The sequence below is a fragment of the Epinephelus fuscoguttatus genome, linkage group LG21 (assembly GCF_011397635.1).
Source record: "Epinephelus fuscoguttatus linkage group LG21, E.fuscoguttatus.final_Chr_v1".
NCBI lineage: Eukaryota > Metazoa > Chordata > Actinopteri > Perciformes > Serranidae > Epinephelus > Epinephelus fuscoguttatus.
The window spans coordinates 6,477,237-6,502,023 of NC_064772.1; the positions used below are offsets into that span (position 1 = coordinate 6,477,237).

Below are 24,787 nucleotides of genomic sequence, written 5' to 3' on the forward strand. Positions count from 1 at the left end.
AAGTATATGGAGGTAACATACCATTTACATCTCCTGGCTCTAATGCTGAGCAGATAATGTACAGTACACTTTGGCAAAAAAGAACCCATAGCTTCCGTTTGTATAGATTTTGAATTTTTTGAAAAACACTTCAAATGGATCTCTTCCTAGGAAGTTTGAGCGATCTGCATGAAACTGGGTGAACATAATCTAGGGACCAATATCTAAAGTTCCCTCTTGGCAAAAGTTGGAAAACTTACTAAAACTGAGCTTCTATAAGGCAATGAATATTGCGGAGGGCGTGGCTCATCACATAAAGGTGTATAACATCTCAAGGGTTTCACCCATCACCACGCAACTTTGTAGGCATATGACCACACAGAATCTGAGGGGACCCCTCCATTATTGACCCCATCAAACAAAATGGGCGCGCTACAGAGCTCATTTCTTATCTAGGCTTAACCGCCATATGGATTTTACTAAACTTGGTAGATATGTAGAACAGGACGCCTCAAGGTGACTGGAGAAATTTAACTCTAATTGGCAACTGGGTGGCGCTATAACAACAGAAAAATGCTTTGAAATGGCTAAAATGCGACCGATCGCTGTGGCTCCCCCTGTGGACCAATGTTGGAGTTTTTCTAATGTTTGGTATGACTAAGTCATGGTATGGTATGCTGTACATAATCACGGAAACTGTCAGTGTGTCATTAAGTCAGTCAGTCATTCTGTCTGTCCCACATTTTTCAAAAACTCTGTCTGAATACATTGCTCTTCTTAATGGGTTCAGTTGACTATTTAATCTGCAATTTCCTATGACCTGTATCCCAAACACACACCATGTGAAACTGTACATGGGCAACTGTGCACTCAATGGGTTTACACTAGTTAATAATAATGAAAGGCCCTATGTGTAAGATACCTGATCAGGAAGTAATGCACCTCAAATTCAAAAGCATTGCTGTGACACATACATACATACATAATTTAATCACTGTATATCACAACAATCCCCTGATTTTTTCTCCCTCAACTGGAGAATCAGTAGCTTTAATGAAGAACTTGACTTTAAACATAAAATGATTGTAATATGGATTTAATAAATCACTAGAGACATGTGCAGTTAAAAAAATTACTGGCGGGGGGGGGGGGTCACATGATGGCAGCGAGGTGAATGCACCGTTTTGGTTAGAAATCCGTGCCACTCGACTCTAATTATCTGCTTATTCTGACAACAACTGCATATTGGGAGCCACTTTTGGTATGCACAGTATATGCTTTGTCCCTAGAAAACTTTTGGTCAGTCTTTTGGTAAAATGGGAAGAAATTTGAGGAAGACAGACAAAGAATTGAGAGAAGACAGACACACTATCCACAAACATTCCAAAGAGCGCCAGACCACTAGCAAGCAGCTAGATGAAGCTGAGGCTAGAATCCTAACGGCTGAAAATTCTGCCACAGCACAGGAGCCAAGGATTACTGAACTGGAGAAGCAGGTCAGTGCTTTATCAGAGCGCCTGGATGTGGCAGAAAACTACGGCCGGTGCTTGAACGTTCAGGTTGTTGGCTTGGCAGAAGGCACTGAGACGGGGCAGCTGGTGGATTTTTATAAGCGTGGCTGCGTCGTGTCTTGAAGATAACTACCAAAGCCGATCGCATAAAACTTCAAAGAGCACACTGCTTGCTAGCATCAAAACCAGACCTGAACAAAAGTCCCAGGCCGCTGTGATTACATGCATTCAAAGATAAGCAGAGGGTGATGGAAGCAGGGTGCTGTGCCAGTTAAGATTGTGCCTTAATGTATAACAGATCGAGGTTCTCATTCTACAGTGATCTCTCGGTGGCAATGATGAAGAAATAGGGTTGGGCGATATGTTAAACATTTCCAACCAGCCACTATCAGCCCATCAACCGGTGATATATTCGGCAGCTGTGTGTGTGGTGGAGAAAAAAAAAAAAAAAAAAAAAGAGGATGGATGTTGCATTCATGTGATGTCGGAAAAAAATCGAAAAATGACTTTCAGAATGGGATAATTCGCATGAACGCCACCTCATGTCAGAAAAACGACTCGGCAACTCGGATCTCCCGACACCACATGAATGCAGCAAAAAAATGCAGCGTGCTTTGCGAGCCCACTCATGTCCAACATGGCACGGAAATATCTGTGCATACCGGCAACAAGCATGCCATCAGAAAGGGTGTTTAGCACGGCTGGTAACATTGTTGACCATATGCGCACTTTGCTTAAGCCAGAAAAGGTTAACATGCTCGTTTTTCTCTCCAAAAACATGTAAAACATTGTGTTTTTGAGTTAAAGACAGCACAAAGGGACTTTATTATTTTATGTGATTTTTGCACTTTATTTTTCCATTGTTCTTCGTTTAGCCTATATTTATTATTATTTTTATTTATTTATTTATTCAAGCAATAAGCCTACGAGAGGCTATTAGAACAGCTATAACAGCTTAAGTTTTTTTGCCACGCCCGCATCGGCATTATTATAAAGACAGCGCAAAGGGAGTGGACATTATTATTTTATGTGATTATGTGATTTTTGCACTTTATTTTTCCAATGTCCTTCGTTTATATTTACTCATTTGTTATTATAGGCTACTGTTACTGTGTAACTTTTGTGGACCAACTGTTTATTCTGTTTGAATAGATTTACCTGCGCCTTATCCTCTGACTGTGGTCTTTAATGTCAAAATTAATGAATTGAAATTTTACTTAAACATACAGCCTATAGGCTATACTCTTATTCATTTAACAAAAAATAAATCACCTTGAGATCTTTGCTGAGTAATAAGCTGTAAAGACGGGCTGAAGACGACTGTCCGCCACCATTTTAAAAAGAGTCTGATGGCTGCAGAAGGACACATTCGCTCACAGCCTCTAAATGAGCAAACAGGTGGGAGATAGGGATAACATACCTGTCCTACTATAACGATCGGGGTGCACAACTGCACATCTTTTTTGATGTAGCTCTCAAATATGGTTTATGAGTTAACGTTACTTTCAGCTTCACCATCACTGACGTGTTTTGTGAAAGACCCGTCAGAAATCAGCGTGAAGCTGCCAGTTCCAATACGCGCACACTTTGAATTGTGCTCCACATAGTAATTATGAACTATATGTACCGAGTTGAATTCTGTGGAGACAGACCATTAATTTAGCAAAATAAAATGACAAAAATCGCCCAAATAAATCGCCAAAAATTAAACCAACCGTGATGGACTCAGCCGATAGGCGAATGGCAACATATTCGTCCAATCGCCCAAGCCTATGAAGAAACGAAAGGTATATGATGTTGTGAAACAGCGGCTGTGGGAGTGTGGGATTTCATATGCCATGCTTTTCACAGCCACCCTACAGGTATCCCATGGAGGCTCCAAGAGGAGGTTTGCCACCCAGGAACAGGCACACGATTACCTAGGCTCCGTGCCTGGATGATAACCCCCACCATAGGCAGCATGATTTTATCTGACCACGGCAACCTATATATGGTCTAGGAATGGGTCACGATTTTCGATTTTCGAATAGTCGTTGTATTTTTGAAAAATCGATTTTTTAATGCAACTATTACTATTCGCTGTCTTATTTCCCCCACTTTATTTGACATGCAATTCAGCTCCTAACCGCACGAGGGCAGTGCAGTGTGCACACAGCGGTGTGAGATGCTCTTCTACAAACAGGAGAAACATGCACAGACTACTACTCCGTGAGGTACAGTACAGGCCAAAAGTTTGGACACACCTTCTCATTCAATGCGTTTTCTTTATTTTCATGACTATTTACATTGTAGATTCTCACTGAAGGCATCAAAACTATGAATGAACACATGTGGAGTTATGTACTTAACAAAAAAAGGTGAAATGAAAACTGAAAACATGTTTTATATTCTAGTTTCTTCAAAATAGCCACCCTTTGCTCTGATTACTGCTTTGCAGTAATAGTCTCATCAATAAGCTTGGCTCGCCACGACTGCTGAACTCTACTACCACTGTTGCAGCGCAGAGGAGCAGCAGAAGAAGTCCACACACCAATCTAGCTTCAACAGAGACAAGGAAAAAGACCTTGCCAGAAAAGTTCTGTCATAGGCACACACTCCAACTTGTAAAGGAGCACGGCTCACAAACTCCAGGTTTTTGTCCAGTTTTCTCCTCAGCTCGACGGCGACACGATGTCTCCACTTAATTCGACGAACGGCCAAAAAGGGAAACTTTAACCTCTCCAGCAAAAAAGTAAAATATCAATTTCTCCAGTATAATCCAACATGTAAATCCTCAGAGCAATCCAAGGTGTGTCTGTATCTGATCCGCTCGCGCAGCAGAGAGAGTTAATCGGAAATGCAAGTGAGCTTAACTGACACGGAGTGAGCTGGGCTCTGATTGACTGGTGAGGGATATCAGCCCTGTATCACGCACAGATCACCTGAACTCGCCGAGTTCAGCGCTATCCTCCTCCCATGTCACCTGAATCTTTACAAACATCACAAACTGAACACATTAAGCACTTTCACCTCTAATGAAATTAAATAAAACATTTTTAGATTAAAGATTTTAACCCTTTTTAGAATGAATTAATTTATTAATGCACTAGTTTGTCTTTTTTTTTTTTTAAATCAATTTCTAATTTATTTCTGCATGGAAAACATGAGTTTTACCATTATCATTTTTAACTGACATTTTTGGATTACAATGTAATATTTAATGTCTAATAACCTGGGTTACACTACCACATCCACCTGTTGCACAAAACGCACACAGCAGTGTTTCCCCTAGGATGGAGTTGTAGCAGCGGAGGTGAAGCACACGCATGAAAAATAATTTTCACATGCGTGAAACTTTTTTGTATGCTTGCAAAGCACAGCCTGCTGGGATGTTTCTATGTATCTACTGGCACCAGAAGGGCTCTTTGGGACTAAGTACATACAGTACATGTGTGCACAGTAATGAGCAGGTGAAATGTCTGTCTAGCTTACATATGAGGTGTCTCAAGATTTAGGAACATACAATTGTATTGAATATAATAAAGTAAAAAGTCACTTGACATGCTGCTGTTTTGTGCTATGACCTATTTAAGTGTTGGAAGTTGTTATTTACGTGACAACGCCTGAACGCAACACAAGCTCAGCATGAGTGCCGTGCTGCGCTGCTGTGCGAGCAGCTGTCTGTCTGTGCATAACAGCAGTCTGTTGGTGGTTATTTACACACTGTCCATTTCAATAACTTTGTCAGCTGACAAACTGCACCGGGCTCGGGGTCAGGTTTGGTCATGAAAATGCGGCCCGAGCCGCTCTAGCATGCTCACCTGTGTGTGTGGCGGAACTCCACAGTTGTTAGTTTACATGCCCGACCGCGAGTTTTACTTGCCCCGGGCAATCGGGCAATCCTTATTGTTGAGCCCTGCCAACATTTGTGTAAAGCTACAAAGCTATTGGTCTAGTATTGTGGATGAACTGTCTGTTGGACCCTTTGTGCCTCCTACTTGGACTCTCGGATGGTCATATTACAAATATCAAAACACAAGAGACTTTTCAGTCTTTTGACTTTTGCTGCCAGGAAAAATATTCAGCTCTTCTGGACCAAGGACGCTGCTCCAACAAAAAAATCGTGGCACAATCTTATAATGCAGTGTATTCCCAATGAATATATCTCTTGTATGCTTCACTCCTCATTAGGGGTCTTACATATAGATTGGGACTCTTACTTAAAGTACATTGGACCTACATGGTCATCTTCTGTATTACAGGGGTTTCCTAAATCAGCCTGGCCAGTCTCTGTATACTCCCTCTTGTAACCTTGTTATTTGTCTATAGTCTGTTTAAAGCCCCTACAAGGAACTTTCATTTTGAGTTGATTTTGGCGACCCTGTGGACAAAAGTGGTAGTGTTTTGCCGGAATGAAGCCTACATTTCCCATGAGGGGATGAATGAAACAACAAGACGGGAAAACTTTGCCCCTGCTCCTATCGGGGATCCCAGCTCACCTCTGCCGCGCCCCAGCTCCACCTCTCTGGCGTAAGCGCCACCGCCACCAGGGTAAACGCAGCAGTCGGCTGGTAAGGCTGAAGGCCTGTTTGGTGAGCACTTCCAGGACTTCTTGGACTGAGTATGGAGCAGTGCCTCGCCTCTTTATTTCTCTGCACTCGCTGGACCCTGTCAACGCCTGGCTGGTACCTGTCGTCGGCCTGGATGAGGTGTTCCAGCCCCGCGGCCCTTGCTCTCCTCGTCCCCGCTGGCGCGGGGTGAATCTGCATAACCTGCGGCCTCTGTGTGTGGCTCCCCGCTCCAGCTAATGCCATGGACCCGCCGGCTCCTGCCTGGATTGGGCTGGTAAATGCTAGATCGCTAGCGAGCAAAACGTTCATCCTGAAGGATTTCCTGACTTCCCGAGGATTGGATTTTCTCTGTGTGACTGAGACGTGGCTGACTGTTGGTGAGTCCAGTGCTTTCACAGAACTTTTACCCGATGATTGCTGCTATTTTAACTCCTCGTGGACGTCGGGTCGAGGAGGAGGAATAGCGACTATTTATAAGAGCCACTATAAATGTAAGCAGCTAGGTAAGATGACGTCTGAGTGCCGTAAATCGTTTCGTCCTGGAAGCGACCTGGGGCGGACCCGGAGACAGTTTCCTAAAGGTATGGATATACACTATATAGAAATAGCTTATCTTCACACCGATGGTCTCATTTGCTGTTGTAGGTCACGCACAGTCATCAGCAGAAACGAGAGACTTTTGCATATCCAGTTAAAAGGTCCTTGTAGCGGCTTTAAGATAATTACTGGCAAATGTATTTTTGCATCAGTCTGGGGCAAGGGTAGGGTTGGGCACCGTTCATAAATGAACCGATAAGGTATTGGTACCAGTATCTGGAATTCGGTACCAGTACCAAACGGTACCTTATTTTGGTACTTTTTAACCCTATGGGCCCTAGGCCTTTTTGGGCTATTTTTACTGCCTTTTAAGCTCATATCACAGTCATTATAAAGGCTACATACACATGCTATATCTTGTTTTTTTTTCCTCAGGACAATCTGGGCTAACCAGATTTGCCATCATTGCCTAAATTCTTACATTTTTACATGTATCTCACCATAGCAAGTTGGAAGTTAACATATTCTGCCATATCTGAAGAGGGGAGACTCTCTGGAATCTGGCAATATAAGAACCATGATGCTGGAACATTCTGTCACTTCACAATTGTCCAAAACATGTGGTTTGTGCCAGGCGGACATGATTGCTAGTATTTTTTCATTATTGCAAGAAATTCCATTGACTCATTCATAGAAATCAATGATCATAGAAAAATAGTCAACCAAGTGCAATGATGTCCTCCAAGATAATATTTGTGTTTCAGTTTCAGTTATATATTGGGAGGACATTTTGGGTATTTTTTTTGGGGGGGGGCACGTGTCCCCCTAAATGTATATGGTGGCCCTGTCAGCATGCATAATTAGGCTACAGTTGTCTGGGTGCTGGGTGCACAAAGGTGAAGTGGCTTGTCTTGTCATACAAAGTTTGATGGAGTGTCAACTGGACAATATGGAGATATCTGCATCTTGAAAGCCGGACTACAAATGTGGATAGACAGGAAGAAACACACGCAAGCCTAAGACGTGGTAAGATACGATATTCCTCACTACATGAAGTGACTGATAACAAGATCTGTATAATGGATTGTAAAGAAATTCGTCAGGATTTTATTTGGTAGACAATTGATCTGGATTTATAGCGTGATGGGATGACAGCACAATGATGTGTGTGATCCTGCGCTTTCATGTGATATGCGTGGCATTTCTGTGTGAGCCTGCATTCGTGAGTAATCCATCCAACAGGAATGTGTGTGCAAAGCTGTATGAAAGCTCTGTTATACATCATTTTATTGTAACTTTATCAATTTTTTTCGCTGTGAAAACACTGGATTACCGACAAGTGCTGGGCCTTATCGAAAAGCTACAGTTCCGCTGTTTCACGTGATATGCATGGCTTCTTGCTAGGACACATGGTCGTGGAGAAAATCCACAGAGAAGAACAGGTGTGAATTTGGACGCACTATGCGTCGTTCGGGCCCATAGTCTAAACTTCTCAGTTACAACATTTGTTTGAGAACATTTAGGAACAGTGCTGCACGTTAACTTTTGTCTGCACATTTTTTTTGTCGCCATTGTTGCTGAGTCTGAGGTGCGAGTCATGCGCTCTCGCTCCGCCTCCACCTCAGGTACCGAAATTTGGCACTGATTCATTTTAAGTGAATCGGTACTTGATAGTACCGACGTGAATTGGTACCAAGTAAAAAAAGTACCAAGTTTCAGTACCCAACCCTAAGCAAGGGAAATAAATTAAATGATTTACAAACTGTAACAACAGTCTATAACGTTAGATTAAGCTGTTTGGTCACTCGTGCGTACCTGTTTAAGTAAACAGAAAGTATAAAACAGCTGAATAACAATAGTAGATGGCACATGCTGTAACATTCACGGCAGTGCAGGAAGTTCATGTGACTACTACGTTACCATACCAGAAGAAAATTATCATTTATATAAAGTCAGCAACAAATATGTCAAAGTGGAGAGATGACGAGATTCAGAAACTTCTGTCGATACGGGTCGGAGCCAAAATTGCCAGACAAATTCAAAGAATGGCAAAAGACTTGTTTATGTCCAAATGACTAACTAGCTACATAACCACAATGAAATCTATGTCATAACCTGCCTCCTGCACACTCTACCTAGGCACCACTCCTTGCCTGAAGCAAACAAGAGTATTTCCAGTAGGTAAGTATGACTCTGACACAGACAATCTCCTGTTGTGTGCTACATATGTTAAAGCTAAACTCCAAAAAATGTCTGAACCTCATTGACCAGACATCGTCTGGTGTTCGTATTAAAACTAAAAAATACTGCCCAACAGTTATATGCCTCCACGCACCAATCAAGTTTCTCTTGTGCTTGACACATGTCTTTCCCCCGGCGGAAGATCTGTACAATCAGCACAGTTTCAAGGTGGACACCCAAAATTAGTATCACCAACTCAGTATCTGACCAAATGTCTCTCCCTCTGTTTCTGAGATATGACTTTGAGTAATGGCCAGAAAAGTGTTTTTTTCAGAACATTATGATGTCACAGTGAAGTTGACCCTTGACCTTTTGGATATAAAAAGTCATCACTTTATAAATTTATCTTAATAGACATTTGTGTAAAATGTTGTCAGACATGTTTTGTGAGGTCATAGTGACCTTTGACCACCAAATTCTACTCAGTTTATTCTTTAGTCCAAGTGGACTGCCAAAAATTAGACAGAGGCAAGGTCACACTGACCTTGACCTTTGACCACCCAAATTGAATTAGTTCATTGTTGAGTCCAAGTGAATGTGTGTGCCAAATTTGAAGAAAATCCATCAATGCTTTCTTAAGATATTGTGTTCACAAAAATGGGATGGACAGACAACCTGAAAACACAATGACTGGTGCAGAGGTCTAAAAACAGATGGAAAGGAAAACACCCGTAAAAGTTAAGTATGAGATTAAAAGTGATGAAACACTTCTCTAAAACACTGTTTGTTTGTTTTTTCCAGTGGCGCTGCTCTGCGGCGACCCGGGCTACCTCGTGCTGCTGTCTTATGTCTCTGTACCCTTTTAATCTTTTATTTATTCATTTATTTTTGGTGGCTTAATTGTGCTACATAGTTAATAGTTAAAATGTAGCAGGATGTTGTTATTGAAAGGACTGCTTGTGCCGCTTACCCTGCGACTACTGTCATGCCACACCACGCTGGAGGTCGGGAACACAGTGCTCCTAAGCCTACACCAGAGACCAACTCCTACTTCCCCGTCCCAGCCGCATACTGGTGCCTCTCCTACCGAGGGAACTGCTCCGGAGCCCGGAGGGAGGCCGCATGGGACAGATGCGGAAGAGGGGAAAACACGGCGGAGTACAGCAGAGACTTCGTAAGAAAGCAAACAGACCACCACAGCCTTCCATGCTTCTCAGCAATGTTCGGTCTCTGAAGAGCAAAATTGAGGAGCTCAAAGTTAACACCAGGTTTCTCCACAAGTACTGGGAGTCATGCCTGCTTGTGTTCACTGAGACGTGGCTACAGGAGGTTGTGTCCAACTCGCTTGTCTCCTTGGACTGTTTTATCCTGGTGTGCTCGGACAGGAACACCAACTCCAGCAAGATTAAAGGTGGTGGTATCTGTGTTTATGTCAGCAACAAGTGGATCTTACAGTTTACTACAAGAGAGTCAGTCTGTAACTCTGATATAGAGCTGATGTGCTTAAGCCTGAGACCTTTTTATCTTCCACATGAATTTGGGAACATTTTACTATGTACTGTTTACATTCCGCCCAATGGGAACGCAGTAAATGCAGCAAATACCATCACAGACTGTGTTCATAGACAATTAAAACGCACTCCCGGGGCACCCTGTTTTATTTTAGGTGATTTTAATCATTGTAAACTTGAGACAGCACTGCCTGGGTTTAATCAATATGTGAATTGCAACACTTATGGGAATGTCAGGAATGCCTATACATCTAAGGTTAAACCTCCTTTAGGGTCCTCGGACCATTATTCTGTATATTTAATTCCCACCTACAAGTCCTTGCTTAAGAGCAGCAAACCCCAGGTAAAAAAAAAAACTTATTTATTTGGGATAATGATGGTATCGAAACTCTGATTCTGGTTGTTTCTCCTGCACTAACCGGGGTCTCTTTCATGGCCTGGAGTTAGAGGAGGCCACAGACACCATCACTGAATATATAAAGTTTTGTAAAGAGAGCGTGTTAACCCAAAAAGTAATCACTATGTACCTAAATAATAAACCTTACATTTCTAAGGAAATAAAAGAGTGCACAGAACAGAAAAAAATAGCATTTAAGAGCGGGGATCTTGTTAGAATGAAACTGCAGAGAGATCCTAATCACAGACTGAGAACAGCTAGGAAGACGACAAGGGAGAAATTTGAATCCAATTGTCTAGCAAAAACTGTGGGACTCCATTAAGGTAATGACAAACATGATACCAACAACATGGTTCGACCATGTCAACGTGGACCAGGTGGGTCCGCTGCCCCCTTCCTGTGGGTCCACTCATGTCTTCGCTATGGTGGACAGGACCACCAGGTTGACGGAGGCTGTTCCCCTGTTGTCTACCACGTCTGCAGAGGTGGCACGGGCGTTTCTCTGCCTGGGTGGCCCGGTTTGGCACGCCAACTGACCTGACTTCTGACAGGGGCTCCCAGTTCACCTCTGAGCTGTGGAACACCATGGCAGGGAGCCTGGGGGTGAAACTCCATTGTACCATGGCATACAACGCCCAGGCTAATGGACTGTGTGAGCGTTTTCACAGCACCATGAAGGCTGCTCTCCGGGCTACACTCACAGACAGTAATTGGGTCGATCGTCTGCCATGGGATGGGATTCCATGAGGATTTGCAGTAATCTTCTGTGGAGATCGTCTTTGGCCAGCCACTGAGGGTCCCTGGGGAGTTTCCTTCGGTGGCCTCGGCCCCCTGGTCTGCTGCGGCTCACCGGTCTGCCTTCCGCAATGCCACCAGCATTTTCGCCCCTGTTCCTGTACATCACTGCCTCCCCCAGTCCTACATCCCGAAAGATCTGATGTCGGCCGAGTATGTGTTCATCCGCCACGATGCACATCGTTCCTCCCTCCAGGCTCCGTATGACAGGCCTTTCCGCATCCTGGAGGCAGGTCGCAAGAGTTTCATTGTGGACATGGGGGGAATCAGGAGCGGGTTTCAGTGGATCGCCTTAAACCTGTTCACATGGCCCCGGATGGGCCGGTGATGCTGGCTCAGCCCCCACTCTGTGGCCGCCCTCCCACCTCTGCCCCTTTCTCATGCCCTCCCGCCTCTGCCCCTTCTTCAGGACCTCCCCCTGTTGCTACCTCTGCCTCTGTGTCGGCCCAGCCTTGTCGCCAGCGTGGACGCCCCCCTGGCCTTTTTGAAAATACAGAGGTTTGTCAAATGGTGTGATGTGGTGTGTGACAATCATCTTGTTTTGAATGCCAACAAAACAAAAGAGATAGTGTTTGATTGGTGACCACAGCCCTTTTGGTCATCCACAACCTAACTATTGCCCAGGTTAACTCCTACAAATATATTGGTGTCTTCATTGATAACACACTAACTTGGAGCACACATGTTGACTGCCTCTGCTGTCGGTTGTGGGTTGAACGGGGGTTACAGACACAGATAGGAATACGTATTCCTGTCAAATACGGCGGCCATAGTGCTCCGCAGCGCAAGCACGGCTTACCAGCAACAGAGAAGCCTGGCTCCAGGTCCAATATTTTCCTCTTTGTTGATGTCATGACTGTCCAAAAGTACCTGGACGGCTAAGCCGTGGCGGCACACAGGTATGTGACGTGTCAGAGGGGAAACGAGCCGTTCACATTTCTCTCTTTGTGGCAGGTAACGGCCCACAAACCTCACCACACTTTTTTTGCATAAGCAGTACCAATAAGAGTAGTACTACCCTTAATATCTTAACGATACCCTTAACGATCTGCGAGTGGAGACTCAGATCTTTTATAAAAGGTAAGAGTCTCACTCCTACCACTATTTTTGGCTGATATATACCGTCTAGAAAGTGGGATCATACTTTCACGTTTCATATGGCTTTATTTGGTGATATTTTATGGTGTTTCTGTATCATAAACAACATCAGCTATCATAATCACGCCTGATTTCAATAAGGTATGATGTTTGAAGCTGGCTGAGTGTTGTTTGATCACTGATAGTACTGTTTTGAAGCGGAGTGAGCTCTTGTCATTTGGAGCTCTGCCTGGATCTTTGCATGGAAAAAACACTGTAGAATGGTCATACTTTGAGCAATTTACTTTAAATTTGAAACAAATGTTCATTGATAGTGTGCCTACAGCCCCACAGTGTCATTTAGCCACAGACAGTTATTCATCCTGAAAATCATTTTTTATTTTATTTTAGGCAAAATCTTCAACTTTTTACTGACTTCAGAGGCCCATTACTCTGTCTCTGTATCACCTAGAGTGTTTCTGACACTTTCACAAGAAACTTCAGGGAGTTTTCTTTCTGGCAAGACATGCATGCATGTAGTCAGAGCGGTTCAGAGGCTACAGTCATTTTAATTTAGGTATGTCATTTTAGGCTTTTTCTCTACAAAATGGGGGTGGAGTGCAAAAACTCCTTTGTCCCTGCTTCTATAAAATTTGTTAACAGTGGCAGATAAAGCCAACTGCACTTTACTTTATGGCTGCTGTTTTAAATTGCTGTATGATGTTTATTTTATTTTATTTACTGTTTTGATTTACTATTCATTACTATGGTGTACTATTTATTGCCTGCTGCACTATTTAACTACTGACTATGTTACTATTTATTTATTATCTATTTTTATGTTGTGTTACCAGTGATGAATCTTCTCTGCATCTAGACCCCTCATCACTCCACACTGATCCCCTTGAGATGTTCTTGAGATATTGCGTTCACAAGAATGAGAATGATGCAAGGTCACAGTGACCTTGAAGTTCTTCGTTATGTCCAAGTGGACGCATATGCAAAATCTGGAGAAATTCCCTGTGGGATTTGTGAGATATCATGGTGATGAGAATAGTACGGATGCAAGGACAGACGGACAACCCAAAAAACATAATACCTCTGGTTACCCTGGAGCTCTGTATACAATAAAATCCCTCAAAAACTGGTTAAAGAAAGTCAACTATACAATGAATACAGACTGAAGAAAAATTGGAGGCAGAGAAACAATGAGGTACCATGAATCAATCAATGGCTGTAGAACTGTTATTTTTTTACTTCTATCGGGTGACGTGATGCTGCAGGTGGATGAATACTTAACCATTCAGATAGACATCATGCTTCCAGACTTCTCTCTGGCTTTGGTCTCGGACTGTTAAAGTCACTTCCTCCTCGTTTGTAGGCAGGCGGATCTCAAACGTTGGGTGGTAATTTGGTCCAAACTCCACGTCAAACTCTGCTTTCTGAAAACCAGTGTAAATACAGCTATAATATCCAGTTAACTAAAGGAAACCAACAGTAGCTTGTTAGTGCTGTAACATGCTGACACAGTTCATCAGAGACTTTGATTCAAAATACTCACCTTAGGTTGTATTTTAATGGCCTGAGGACAGTGAACAGTGTAACTGTGATCTTGGATGAGTTTACATGTGGAAGGAGCCTCAATGTAAACAGAATTTTGTCGTTTTGCGCTCACCTTAGGAGACATCAGAACATTTACATTTACAACTTGGTTTATCCTCCATAGAGACAGACTGATAAATATATCTAATTACAGATATATCGGTTTTATGTAGATTGCTACGTAACAAGAAATATCAGCACTGTGGGGCAGCAACTAATCTGCTGGTTTGATCTACAATGTTGGAAAATAGTGAAAAATCAAAAATTACATGTCTTCAGGTTGAGCATGTGACACTTAGTTTTAGTAAAAAAAAAAAAACTGTTTCAGTGTTAATATGAAACCTAAATGTTGTTTTATGACGGACTTGAAAAATGACTAAACTTTAAGAAAAATAAGTTGACAGCTGTAACATGAAGCTTTACCTCGTCCAGAGGGATGTTTCTTGGCAGCAGAAGTACACTGAGTTTTTGCCACTGTGTTTTAGGGTTTTGTTGTCCAAGGAACAGCAGAATTTGACCACTGACTGGTCTTTTCAAAATCCCCCTTATGACGTTCCAGAGAAGGCCAAAGGCAGAGAGGTGAGGGACACTGACCACCACATGAGTGTCTGTAATCTTCAGTGGGTTGAGGATGCTCATTCCATTGTCATTGATGTGGACGACAGACAACAGGTGCCCAGAGGTCAGAGCTGTAAAAACACAGAGCTGTTAAAGTACAAGTAAAGCATAAATAAAATGTGTAGTGAGTTTTCCGTACATAGAAAATTGGTTATTAAGCATTCAGCCAAATTTGAATACTTAAAAAAAGTCGGCAAGTATAAAATTATGTTTCAAAATAATGAAATAATAGGCGCTATAAAGACACTGTACTTACAGTGAGGCTCTGTGTAGATGCATACCCTATGCCCTAGCCTGACGTGTGCACCTAGCCAGCAATGTAACTACACATCACAGAGATGCAAACCTCCTGTTTATTTTTGTAAGCTATAAATCATTTCCCTCAGTGGAAGCAAAGCTTTTATTTTCTCTTATTTCACAAGCCCCTTTTACACTGCCAGATTTTCCGCCAATGTTGGGCCGTTTTGCTGGCAAGCTGCGAGCGTTTAGACACACAGAGCCGGACTGGCGAGTTGATCCAAGGTGCCCAATTTTCCACCTCGTAGTGTAGTCATATTGGCAGAACCCTTCTAGTTTAAATAGACCGAGGCGACCTTCCACAATGGGAGGGGCTGTTGATGACTTGTGGGAGGAGCTGTTGATGACGCCGCACGTGCGAGCCACTGGCGGTGGATAAACAGGAAACAGCTCATAGCAGGAATTAGCGAGCAGCTAGTAGCAAGAGGGAAACACAAACCTGACAGACACTGTAAAGATGAGCAACTGGGGAGACAAGGAATTGTGCGCCTTCCTTGTCCTCACAAACGAAGAGGCCATTAACCGTCAGATGATGGGGACGGTGAAGAACGGGCCGACTTATGAGAGAATCGCCGAAGGACTGACCAGCTGCGGCTTCCCTCCCACGTCACTGTTTACGTCACACGCTGAGCTACACGTTTTGTTACTTGCTCATGCCCCGAAAAAGGCACATTCTGTATAAACAAAAGTAGGTAGGCGGCATTTTACTGCACTCCCCGATTTTGTTTTTATACTGCCAATGCTGAAAAAAGACTGATTGGGCTTTCCAATCTAAAAAGGGCTACAGATAGGAAACATTCATTGTGAAGTCAATAAAGCCCCCACAAAAAAAAGGATTTTAAGTCTTGTGTATGGTTTATCCTGACTTTATAGGAGTAGAGGAGAGTCTTCTAGCCAATTCTAGGCATGTAAAATGTCAAAGGCTTATGCTACTAACATTAGCATGTTGTATATTTAAGGAAAACATGCCTAGTACAAGACAATGCTTTTGTCTGTGAACCTTTTGAGTTATAATGGAGCCTAGCTTTGTAATGTTACCTTTGTAAAAATGATGCTGTTGTTGCTGGCTTCACAGTAGAGGTAAACTCTGCTTGCTGTTAGGACAATTTATGCAGTGTAAAATGTCATAGGTTTGTGCTAATAACATTGGCATGTTGCTAAGAATGTGGAGAAAATGTAACTAACAAAAGGTAAGTGTTTTGGCTGTAAACCTTATCAATTATAATGAAGCCAATTTGTGTACTTGAACAGATAAATCATCAGGAGGTTGTTTGTACAGACTGTAGGTATAATGAACTGTGTAGTCAGTAGGAGGTGCTAACAGGAGATTTTTTCATTGCTCTAACAAAACTCTTAAACTCATCTCTTACCATCCCTAGTTTCACAGTGTGGGAGGTGGAGCTGACAGACAGCAGCATCCTCAGAGCACTTGATTTTGAACAGTGGCCCTGCAGCCATCTTGTCTGCTGATTGGAGGAGGTTCTCATCCCATTGGACAATGCTGTACTTGAGCTCCACCTTCTGAGCCATAACAAACACCAGTTCGGTCAAATCACACTGGAAAACACCTGCATGAGGACATCTGAACCTGCAGGACACAGAAGGGCTGATTACAACAACCTTCAAATAATTTGCAGACAATCTGCATGTTTATTCATCTTGTACGGTATGGTTTACATGTTTCAATCTTTCTTTCTGTGTTGTGACAACCTGCGATACATCTGACTGTCCAACAGATATCTCATTGATAATTTGCAGGATTGATCAAGTGTCATGACCTCAAACTGTACATTAAACAAAAATAGTCTTCAAAATAAGTTAATAAATAACTAGAATTACCGCCTTGCAAACCAGTCAACCAGCAGTTACAGATTACATCCATGTAATCCTGTTCATACTCATATGTTACCATGACAGCTGATAATGCTTTAAATATGGATGTCACTGCAAAGAAGGTACAGTACAGGCCAAAAGTTTGGACACACCTTCTCATTCAATGCGTTTTCTTTATTTTCATGACTATTTACATTGTAGATTCTCACTGAAGACATCAAAACTATGAATGAACACATGTGGAGTTATGTACTTAACAAAAAAAGGTGAAATAACTGAAAACATGTTTTTATATTCTAGTTTCTTCAAATTGAAGGCACACTGAACCAGCATGGCTACCACAGCATCCTGCAGTGACATGCCATCCCATCCGGTTTGTGTTTAGTTGGACGATCATTTATTTTTCAACAGGACAATGACCCCAAACACACCTCCAGGCTGTGTAAGGGCTATTTGACCAAGAAGGAGAGTGATGGAGTGCTGCGGCAGATGACCTGGCCTCCACAGTCACCGGACCTGAACCCAATCGAGATGGTTTGGGGTGAGCTGGACCGCAGAGTGAAGGCAAAGGGGCCAACAAGTGCTAAACACCTCTGGGAACTCCTTCAAGACTGTTGGAAAACCTGTGTGCGTGCGCGCACATGTCTGTGTGTGTGTGCGGCATCGGGGTGAAGAGAGCAGAGGAGAATAAACGGCGGTGCACCGCTGCTAGTTGCATATAGGGGAAATACTGCTCTTTTTGGTATGAGTTCTTCTGGGTCATCGTGTACAATTGCTTTGCTTTCAGGACTCTCTCCAGCAGCCATTCTTGCCTCTAAACTTTTATGCTCTCACTCTCGCCAGCTCTAGCATGCCTGAGGTGTGCAACGGTGAAATGGGTCCCCGCTGAAACACTTGTTTGGGCTATTCACCGGTATTGCGGTATATGAAAAATTCATAGCATAACGAAAATAATTACCAGTTTTTGGTATGAACCGGTATACTGCACAGACCTAGTGGACACCCAAGATTAGTGTCACCAATTCAGTATCTGACCAAATGCCTCCCCTTTTGTTCCTGAGATATGACATTGAGTAATGGTCAGAAATGTGTTTCTGCAGAATATTATGATGTCAAAGTGAAGCTGACCTTTGATCTTTTGGATATAAAATGTCATCACTTCATAATTTTTATCTTATTAGACATTTGTGTAAAATGTTGTCATAATTAGCTAATGGATTCTTGAGTTATGGCCAAAAACATATTTTGACATACTACATATAACATATTACCTTTGACCAAATTCAAATTCAAATCACTTAACTGTTGAGTACCAGTAAATGTTTGTGCCAAATTTGAAAAAATAATTTCGTCAAGGTATTCCTGAGATATTGTGTTTGCGAGAATGCGACAGACGAGATTGCAGTGCCTTTGGCCTTTGACCACCAAAATCTAATCAGTCTTGTATCAGTATTGTTGGATCCAGGTGGACATTTGTGCCAAATCTGAAGAAATTCTCTCAAGGTATTCTTTAGATAACGTGCTCACAAGAAGGAGACAGATGAGGTCACAGCACTCTTTGACCACCAAAATCTATTTAGTTCATTGTAGAGTCCAAGTGGATGTTTGTGCCAAATCTGAAGAAATCCCCTTGTGGTGTTCTTGAGATATTGCATTCATAAGAATGAGACGGATAGACAACCTGAAAATATAATGCCTCTATGGCTATTGCCAGAGAGGAGGCATACAAACAGCATCCGCACAGACATTAACACAATAAGTATCCAGCTTTTGGCCTGATAATAAGTCATATAAAGGCTGCATTGTTTAAAAAGTTGTGGACCAAACTGAATTTCTGGACAAGGTGTGAGTGAAGCAGCAGTATGAAGTATGAAGCAATGAAAGGAGTTGAAATGATAGTTGATGTGTGTCAACAGGTCTCTGAAGCTGTTCTAAACATCCAACATGCAGTTCTGATAGAAAATACCAATGCTTTCAGCACCAGTTTGAGCCAAACTGTACTGAACAGGTTGAATTTTCAATATAAGTGTAGGCACTGAAAGGAGGTGAAGTGTTGGTTTAAGTGTAAATGCAGGGACTTGACCTGGTTGAAATATCATGCAGTTTTTGATTTGATTACCTGTATGTAGTCTTTCCAGACTCAGTCAGCAGTTCAGGTGTGAATTTTAACTTGTCCTAAAATTGAAAAAGCCATAAAAAGAATTCATTAGAACATAGTAGTTGGCCAAAGAATTAAAAGTTCATTGCTGTTTGAAATACTGAGGAACTCCAGTCTGATCACTGACAAATTAACAAAAATGTTAAAATGAAAAACTGACATTTGAATTCGGAGCCTCTGTACACAGAAGCTGCTGCTGCCTCAACCTCTCTGGATCTCCAGGGCATAGCTGATTCATTTCATCCACAGTCTCCTCATTTCTGTCAGACACATCGAGGTTTGGGTTTGATGTGGACGGATCTGGTGGGTGATAAGAGTCATCAGATGGAGAGAGGGAGACAAGCAGCAGATGTCAAACACACTTTATAATATCCAGGTGACCAAACATTCATAAACCTGTAAACAGCAACGTCCCCAGTTCAAGGCGACCAGTGCCCTTTTTAGCACATCTTTCCCCTCGTGTTTCCTGTTATCGACCAGCAAACCCTCCAGTGAAGTCAAAATGTTGGCAAAATTCTGTTTAAGTCATGACCAAGTCCAAAGGGGGTTGATACCAAGTTAAGACAGAGTCCATACAATAAAAATGTATCCAACAATTACAGAGCCGGAGACTCATGACATTGGCCTAATCCCAATACAACCCTTACCCCTACCACATAGCCTTTACCCCTCTATTTTACACGTTCAGGTCAAGGTGTAGGTTGTGCTGATAGAGCCATAGAGCAAACTGTTTGGGCTGCATGGCACTCCAAACTGAGGCTTTTCAGAAGCACACCTCAAACCAAGGTTATGACAAATCATCATTAAGACGGCTGCACAAGCAACACATAAAACCCCACATTTGTATTTTCTTCATTAATAAAGACTTAAAATTACAATAACCATCGTATTGTCTTAGTTTAATGTTGTTTTAATGAATTAGAGTCCTTTTTTTAATGACAAGTATAACAAAAGAGCAAAGAAGCTTGTATGCTGACATCTTAGTAGCTAACTAGCTAGCTAGCTGATGTTACATTGATATATCTGATTTGTGCATGACTAGGGATGGGAATCGAGAAGCGGTTCCTGTTAAGAAACGGTTCCAACTGGTTCAGTTCATTGACATCATTAGCCTATATGCTTAATGATTCCCTTATCGATTCTTTTCATTACGCCGAATCTCCACGTCACGCTCGTCAGTCAGCAGCATGTTCAACAACAAAGACGTAATGGCGGAGAGACAGAAGCGGTTGAAAGTGTGGCTTCATTTCACCAAAAAAGACTCATTTCTGCTGCCTGCAGTGTTGCTCCCCCAGACCAATTTCATATTTGTTTACTTATACAAGCACTTATCTCTTGTTTAGAGTAGAAACTCAATAAAAAATTGTGTTGTTGACACCGAAAACCTGTAAGGTTTACTTTTCTACACAGAAAACTCACAGGAGGAATCAATAAGGGAATCGATAAATAATCAGATCAGTAAGCAGAATCGATAATGATATTGATATCAATAAAATCCTATTTTGACATATTTCCACCCCCTCCCCACTTTGATGACATGACACCCAAAATTTAATGCAAGACCAGCAGCAAAATTGCTGCACATGTTACGGCTCCTCTGATATCAGTGCAGACTGGCAGGGTTGGAGCACAGGTTGCTAACTTCAGCTTGTAGAGAACTGCTCATGGCCTGGTAACGAAGCAGTGTTCTTATTTTTTTTTTAACTTGTTTGATTGATTGATGGCACCAAACTTGAACAAGCGTGTGCCAAGTGTCTTGACAACCACAAAAGGATGCCTATAGCCTACACAAGAGAAAATCACCACAGCAGAAGACGGTATATTTGCAATGTCAGGCAACACTCATTACATCTATTTATGTGAACACCAGCATTCAAGACGACTGATGATGTATCATGGTCTTGAAGAGTCGTGCCATTTTATAGGGGAAGATTTCGACCACAAGATATGAGTAAAAATAAGAAATGGGATTAGGCCATTCTTGCAACAAGACATCATCTTACCCAACATGCAAAATAGAACAGAATTACTGTGGTTACTGGTTAACCAGTGCCATAAAGCACATGGCAGCCAATTCTTTAATTAGGCCCCTTCTTTAATATGTTTCTTCTTTTACTCACGTCCTTCATGTCTGTCAGGTGTAGCCCTGTTTTCTCTGTCATCGAGCCTGAGAGGACAAACACAAATACAGCAGTTATTTTATATGAAAAGTTGAAATAATTGCTCAAAATCACTCATCTTCCAGATTTAAGTCATTGTGACAGGTGAAGCTCTAAAACTGAAGAACATAGACATATTTACTGTTACACTAACATCAAGGAATTGACCATTTATAGCAATTATACATATAATTAGATTTGTCACAAAAAACTCAGCAGTTTGAGGGAACTCTTCATGAATCCAAGCAGTGACGTGGAGAATAAATTCCCTCTTAATGATCATACATGAACATTAAATCTTAAATCAAATATACTAAAAATTTGACGTGAGCGTATCAGTGTCAGGGGAGTCAGTGAGGAGTGCCAGGTTATAGTGGAGACACTGTGCACCTGTATGATTGGATGTCACTGCTCAGCTGGTAGCCAAGAAGCTGATGGAGGATTGCTGGATTGCTTATTGATGGACTATCAGACACTGAAAGCCGAGAGTGGCCGTGCTTGAGATTATCTTTAAATGCCACATGAGCGACAGGCAGTCAAACTCCAGTAAACAGTTGGTGCCAGGATGTTTCGTTAGCCGCTGAATGGCAGCGGAGAAGGTAAGTAAGACTCCTCTCAGAGCTGGACTGTCTCGAGAAGGTTTATGGGTTGATGCTGTTAATCAGGCAGGTAGGAGGCTCTGTTATCTGTGAGTGTAGCTGTGTTGTAACAATCTGAAGAGATGAAAGTTTAGTTTTAACTCTGTGAGAAATTATTTAAACCTCCAGTCCACCATGTTGCAGATTTAAAAAGAATTCAGGCTTTAAGTTATTTTTCTGCTTCTTAACAATGAGATTGATAAATTAGAGTTTACAATGAACCTGGGTAGAAATCCTAGTTGTCTCAGATTAGTTATTTGCGGTGCCAAAGTTTTTGAGACCATAACTGGAAAGGTGTTGATCTTTTCAAATGATGATCAGTAAGCATGTGCTCGTATATCACCCCATAAAACTGTCAAAAACTGACCTTGATTATGATTTCTGATACATGAATTAGCCTCATTGGATTAGTTTAAAGGAGCTATATGTAAGAAATCTAAAGCAAATAGTCGTAAAATCCTTCTAATATGTCACAGAGACTAAGGAATAATGTTCATATAACATACTGATCTCACCGACAACAATAGTACAGCCAGAATATTTGCATCTAAAAAATTTTTTTTTGAATTTGTGTTTTGGCCTGTTGCGCCACCCACCGCCGTCTACCAGTCACGCAGTCAGTAGAGTCTCAGCATCAGTTACAGTTACGACTGAGCTACAGCAGCACGGCAAGCAGCATTAGCAGTGTCCCGGTACATAGTATTAGCAGCCGGCTCCTCCTCCACTGTATCCCGGCAGCAGCATTAGCAGCAGAGAAGCCGGACTGCTCGAACGGTCCACTGGAAAAGATCAAGGATGCGGCGACGCAGCCCGTGGGCAGCCGCCCGTGGGCAGCCGCCAGTGGGCAAACAAATCAGTCTCCAGCGTGCCACTGTCTAGCAACCTTGAATCTGTAGGGGAAGGGGGGCGGACACGACAGTAACCGTTTTGGCCACATTCTTACATACAGCGCCTTTAAGGAAAAAAATGTGTGACTAAAATGTCATGAATTTTCGTTGACTAAAATGTTTTGAATTTTTGTCGACCAGACTAAAACTATGAAAGATAGAAATGACCACCAAAGTGGCTCCAAGTGTACATTATTGGAGGATCTTCTACTTCTGGTCTGGTAATGGCCTTACTAACTATACTGCAACGAGCTAGCTTAGCGTAACTGCCTCCCAGTTGTGTCTTACTGGAGCAGAATGTTTTGGTTTGGGAGTGGGAGGGGCAAGACAGCATGTTAACTGTTCCGTCGTGTGGCGTTGGTTAAGCATAATATTTTATATACTCATCAGCATGTGTTTAGAGAGAACCACTCTTCTTCTCTGGCTGTCTCTTATCTTGTCAATAAAATTTATAAAGCTCAAGATAAAAATCGGGATCTTTTTGGAGATATCTAAAGCTTTTAATACTGTAAGTCATCCAAACTTTCCCATCTTAGAGTAAATAAAACTGTGTTGTTCTGGTTTTCGAGTTACCTCAAAGACAGGAGTGTTTGTCTCTTACAATGATATTAATTCATCCTTCTGTAGCATAACTTGTGGAGTACCTAAAGGATCGATCCTTCTGCCATTATTAATTTTAGTTTATATGAAAGATCTAAGGAATGTTTCAAACAAACTGTTTAAAGTGATGTAAGCTAATGACACAACAGTTTTTTAATCACACAAAGACATTGACGAAATCTCTACAGTAGTAAAATCAAGAACTCATTAAGATAGGTGATTGGTTTAACTATAATAACTTATCTCTTGTAAAGAAAACATGTTTTATTCTCTTTAGTATTAGGCTGGGGAACGATGGCCAGTTTTGAAATATAAAAACTCGCTAACAATTCTATTTCAAAAGTCCAGTCAACATGATTTCTGGATGTACAACCTAATGAGTCTCTATCTTAAAGGGCCACTGTGTAAAACGGGTTGAAAACAGTGACATCAGTGGTCAAATTCTAGACTGCAGGGCTCACTCGCTCACCCCTCCCGTCGGGTAAATGACGGTGGCCTCGTAGGGACAAAAAGCCTTGCGCACGAGTTTTTCAGGAGTAGGTCTATCTAGCGACGAAGTGAATGTTTATTTAGAAATCTAAGCCATGTTACGATATTGTAATGAATCCCTCACGAGCAGGAGACCAGAGGAGCGTTCGGGAAAAAGGCCAGTTTATTTGAGCACTCCAAAAACTCCGGTAAAACACTCCAGGGGGTAAAAGACTCCATCCCAAACTCTGACTCTTCTAGCGTAACACACACACTTCATACACACATACTCGTTTACCATGCCGAGTGGGGACCCCCTCCCCTCTCTGCTCAATCTCCAGCTCGCACACTGACTGACAGCGTAGCTGGTAAACAGAGCTCAGCTGTTTATTTAGCCTAGCAATATCTCCGGACTATAGTAGCTGCAATGGACGACTTTGAACGTGATTTTGAAGAGTTTCTTGTAGCGGACACAGACCCAGAGCCATACCTGTTTGAGCTGGAGCGTACAGATGAGGAACTCCATGTGTTTGATGCTGAGCGGGCGAGAAGAGAGGCTGAATGCACAGAATGGGATTCGGTGCTATTGCTACCATCGTTGGGGAGATATATCATCAGGAGGAAAAGCGCCGCAGAGAGTGCATCACAAGGAGTGAAGTTGCGTCTTCTTTCCCTCGCAGATGACGGTTCGGGTTCATTCTCTCCTGTTATGTGGTAAGTGTGGTCCATTCGCAAACTTTATAACTAAAAAAACTTTTCATTACTGTCTATCAACGAACTACTAACACTCTCTGCTGTTTCCTCCTCCTTCTTCCTTCCTTCCGCTGTCTTCGTTGGTTTATTTATACACACGAAACGCGTTCTCTGGCTGGCTGGATTGTCCGCTCGATCTGCCGTACATACATGGCGGCGCAAGATGGCAATCTCTCTAAAGCAAGGCCCTTGCTATATAGATATATATAAAAGCATAATTATAAGGCTACGAAAAC

The 24,787-nt window shown here is 42.2% G+C and overlaps 1 protein-coding gene across 5 annotated transcripts in view; it reads right to left on the minus strand.

The window, feature by feature from the left end:
• Positions 1 to 24,787, minus strand: part of LOC125881477 (uncharacterized) — a 48,129-nt gene that overhangs the window by 3,305 nt on the left and 20,037 nt on the right. For 4 of the 5 annotated variants that reach the window (XM_049564549.1, XM_049564548.1, XM_049564546.1 and 1 more), the window contains 7 exons: positions 21,167 to 21,213; positions 19,207 to 19,346; positions 19,008 to 19,063; positions 16,426 to 16,643; positions 14,564 to 14,829; positions 14,100 to 14,213; positions 13,839 to 13,980 (listed from right to left, as the gene is read on the minus strand). In XM_049564549.1, coding sequence (XP_049420506.1) covers positions 13,839 to 13,980; positions 14,100 to 14,213; positions 14,564 to 14,829; positions 16,426 to 16,643; positions 19,008 to 19,063; positions 19,207 to 19,346; positions 21,167 to 21,213 — 983 coding nt within the window. Of the gene's footprint in view, positions 1 to 13,838; positions 13,981 to 14,099; positions 14,214 to 14,563; positions 14,830 to 16,425; positions 16,644 to 19,007; positions 19,064 to 19,206; positions 19,347 to 21,166; positions 21,214 to 24,787 lie in introns of those variants that run through there. The other variant, XM_049564550.1, reaches the window with a different exon arrangement.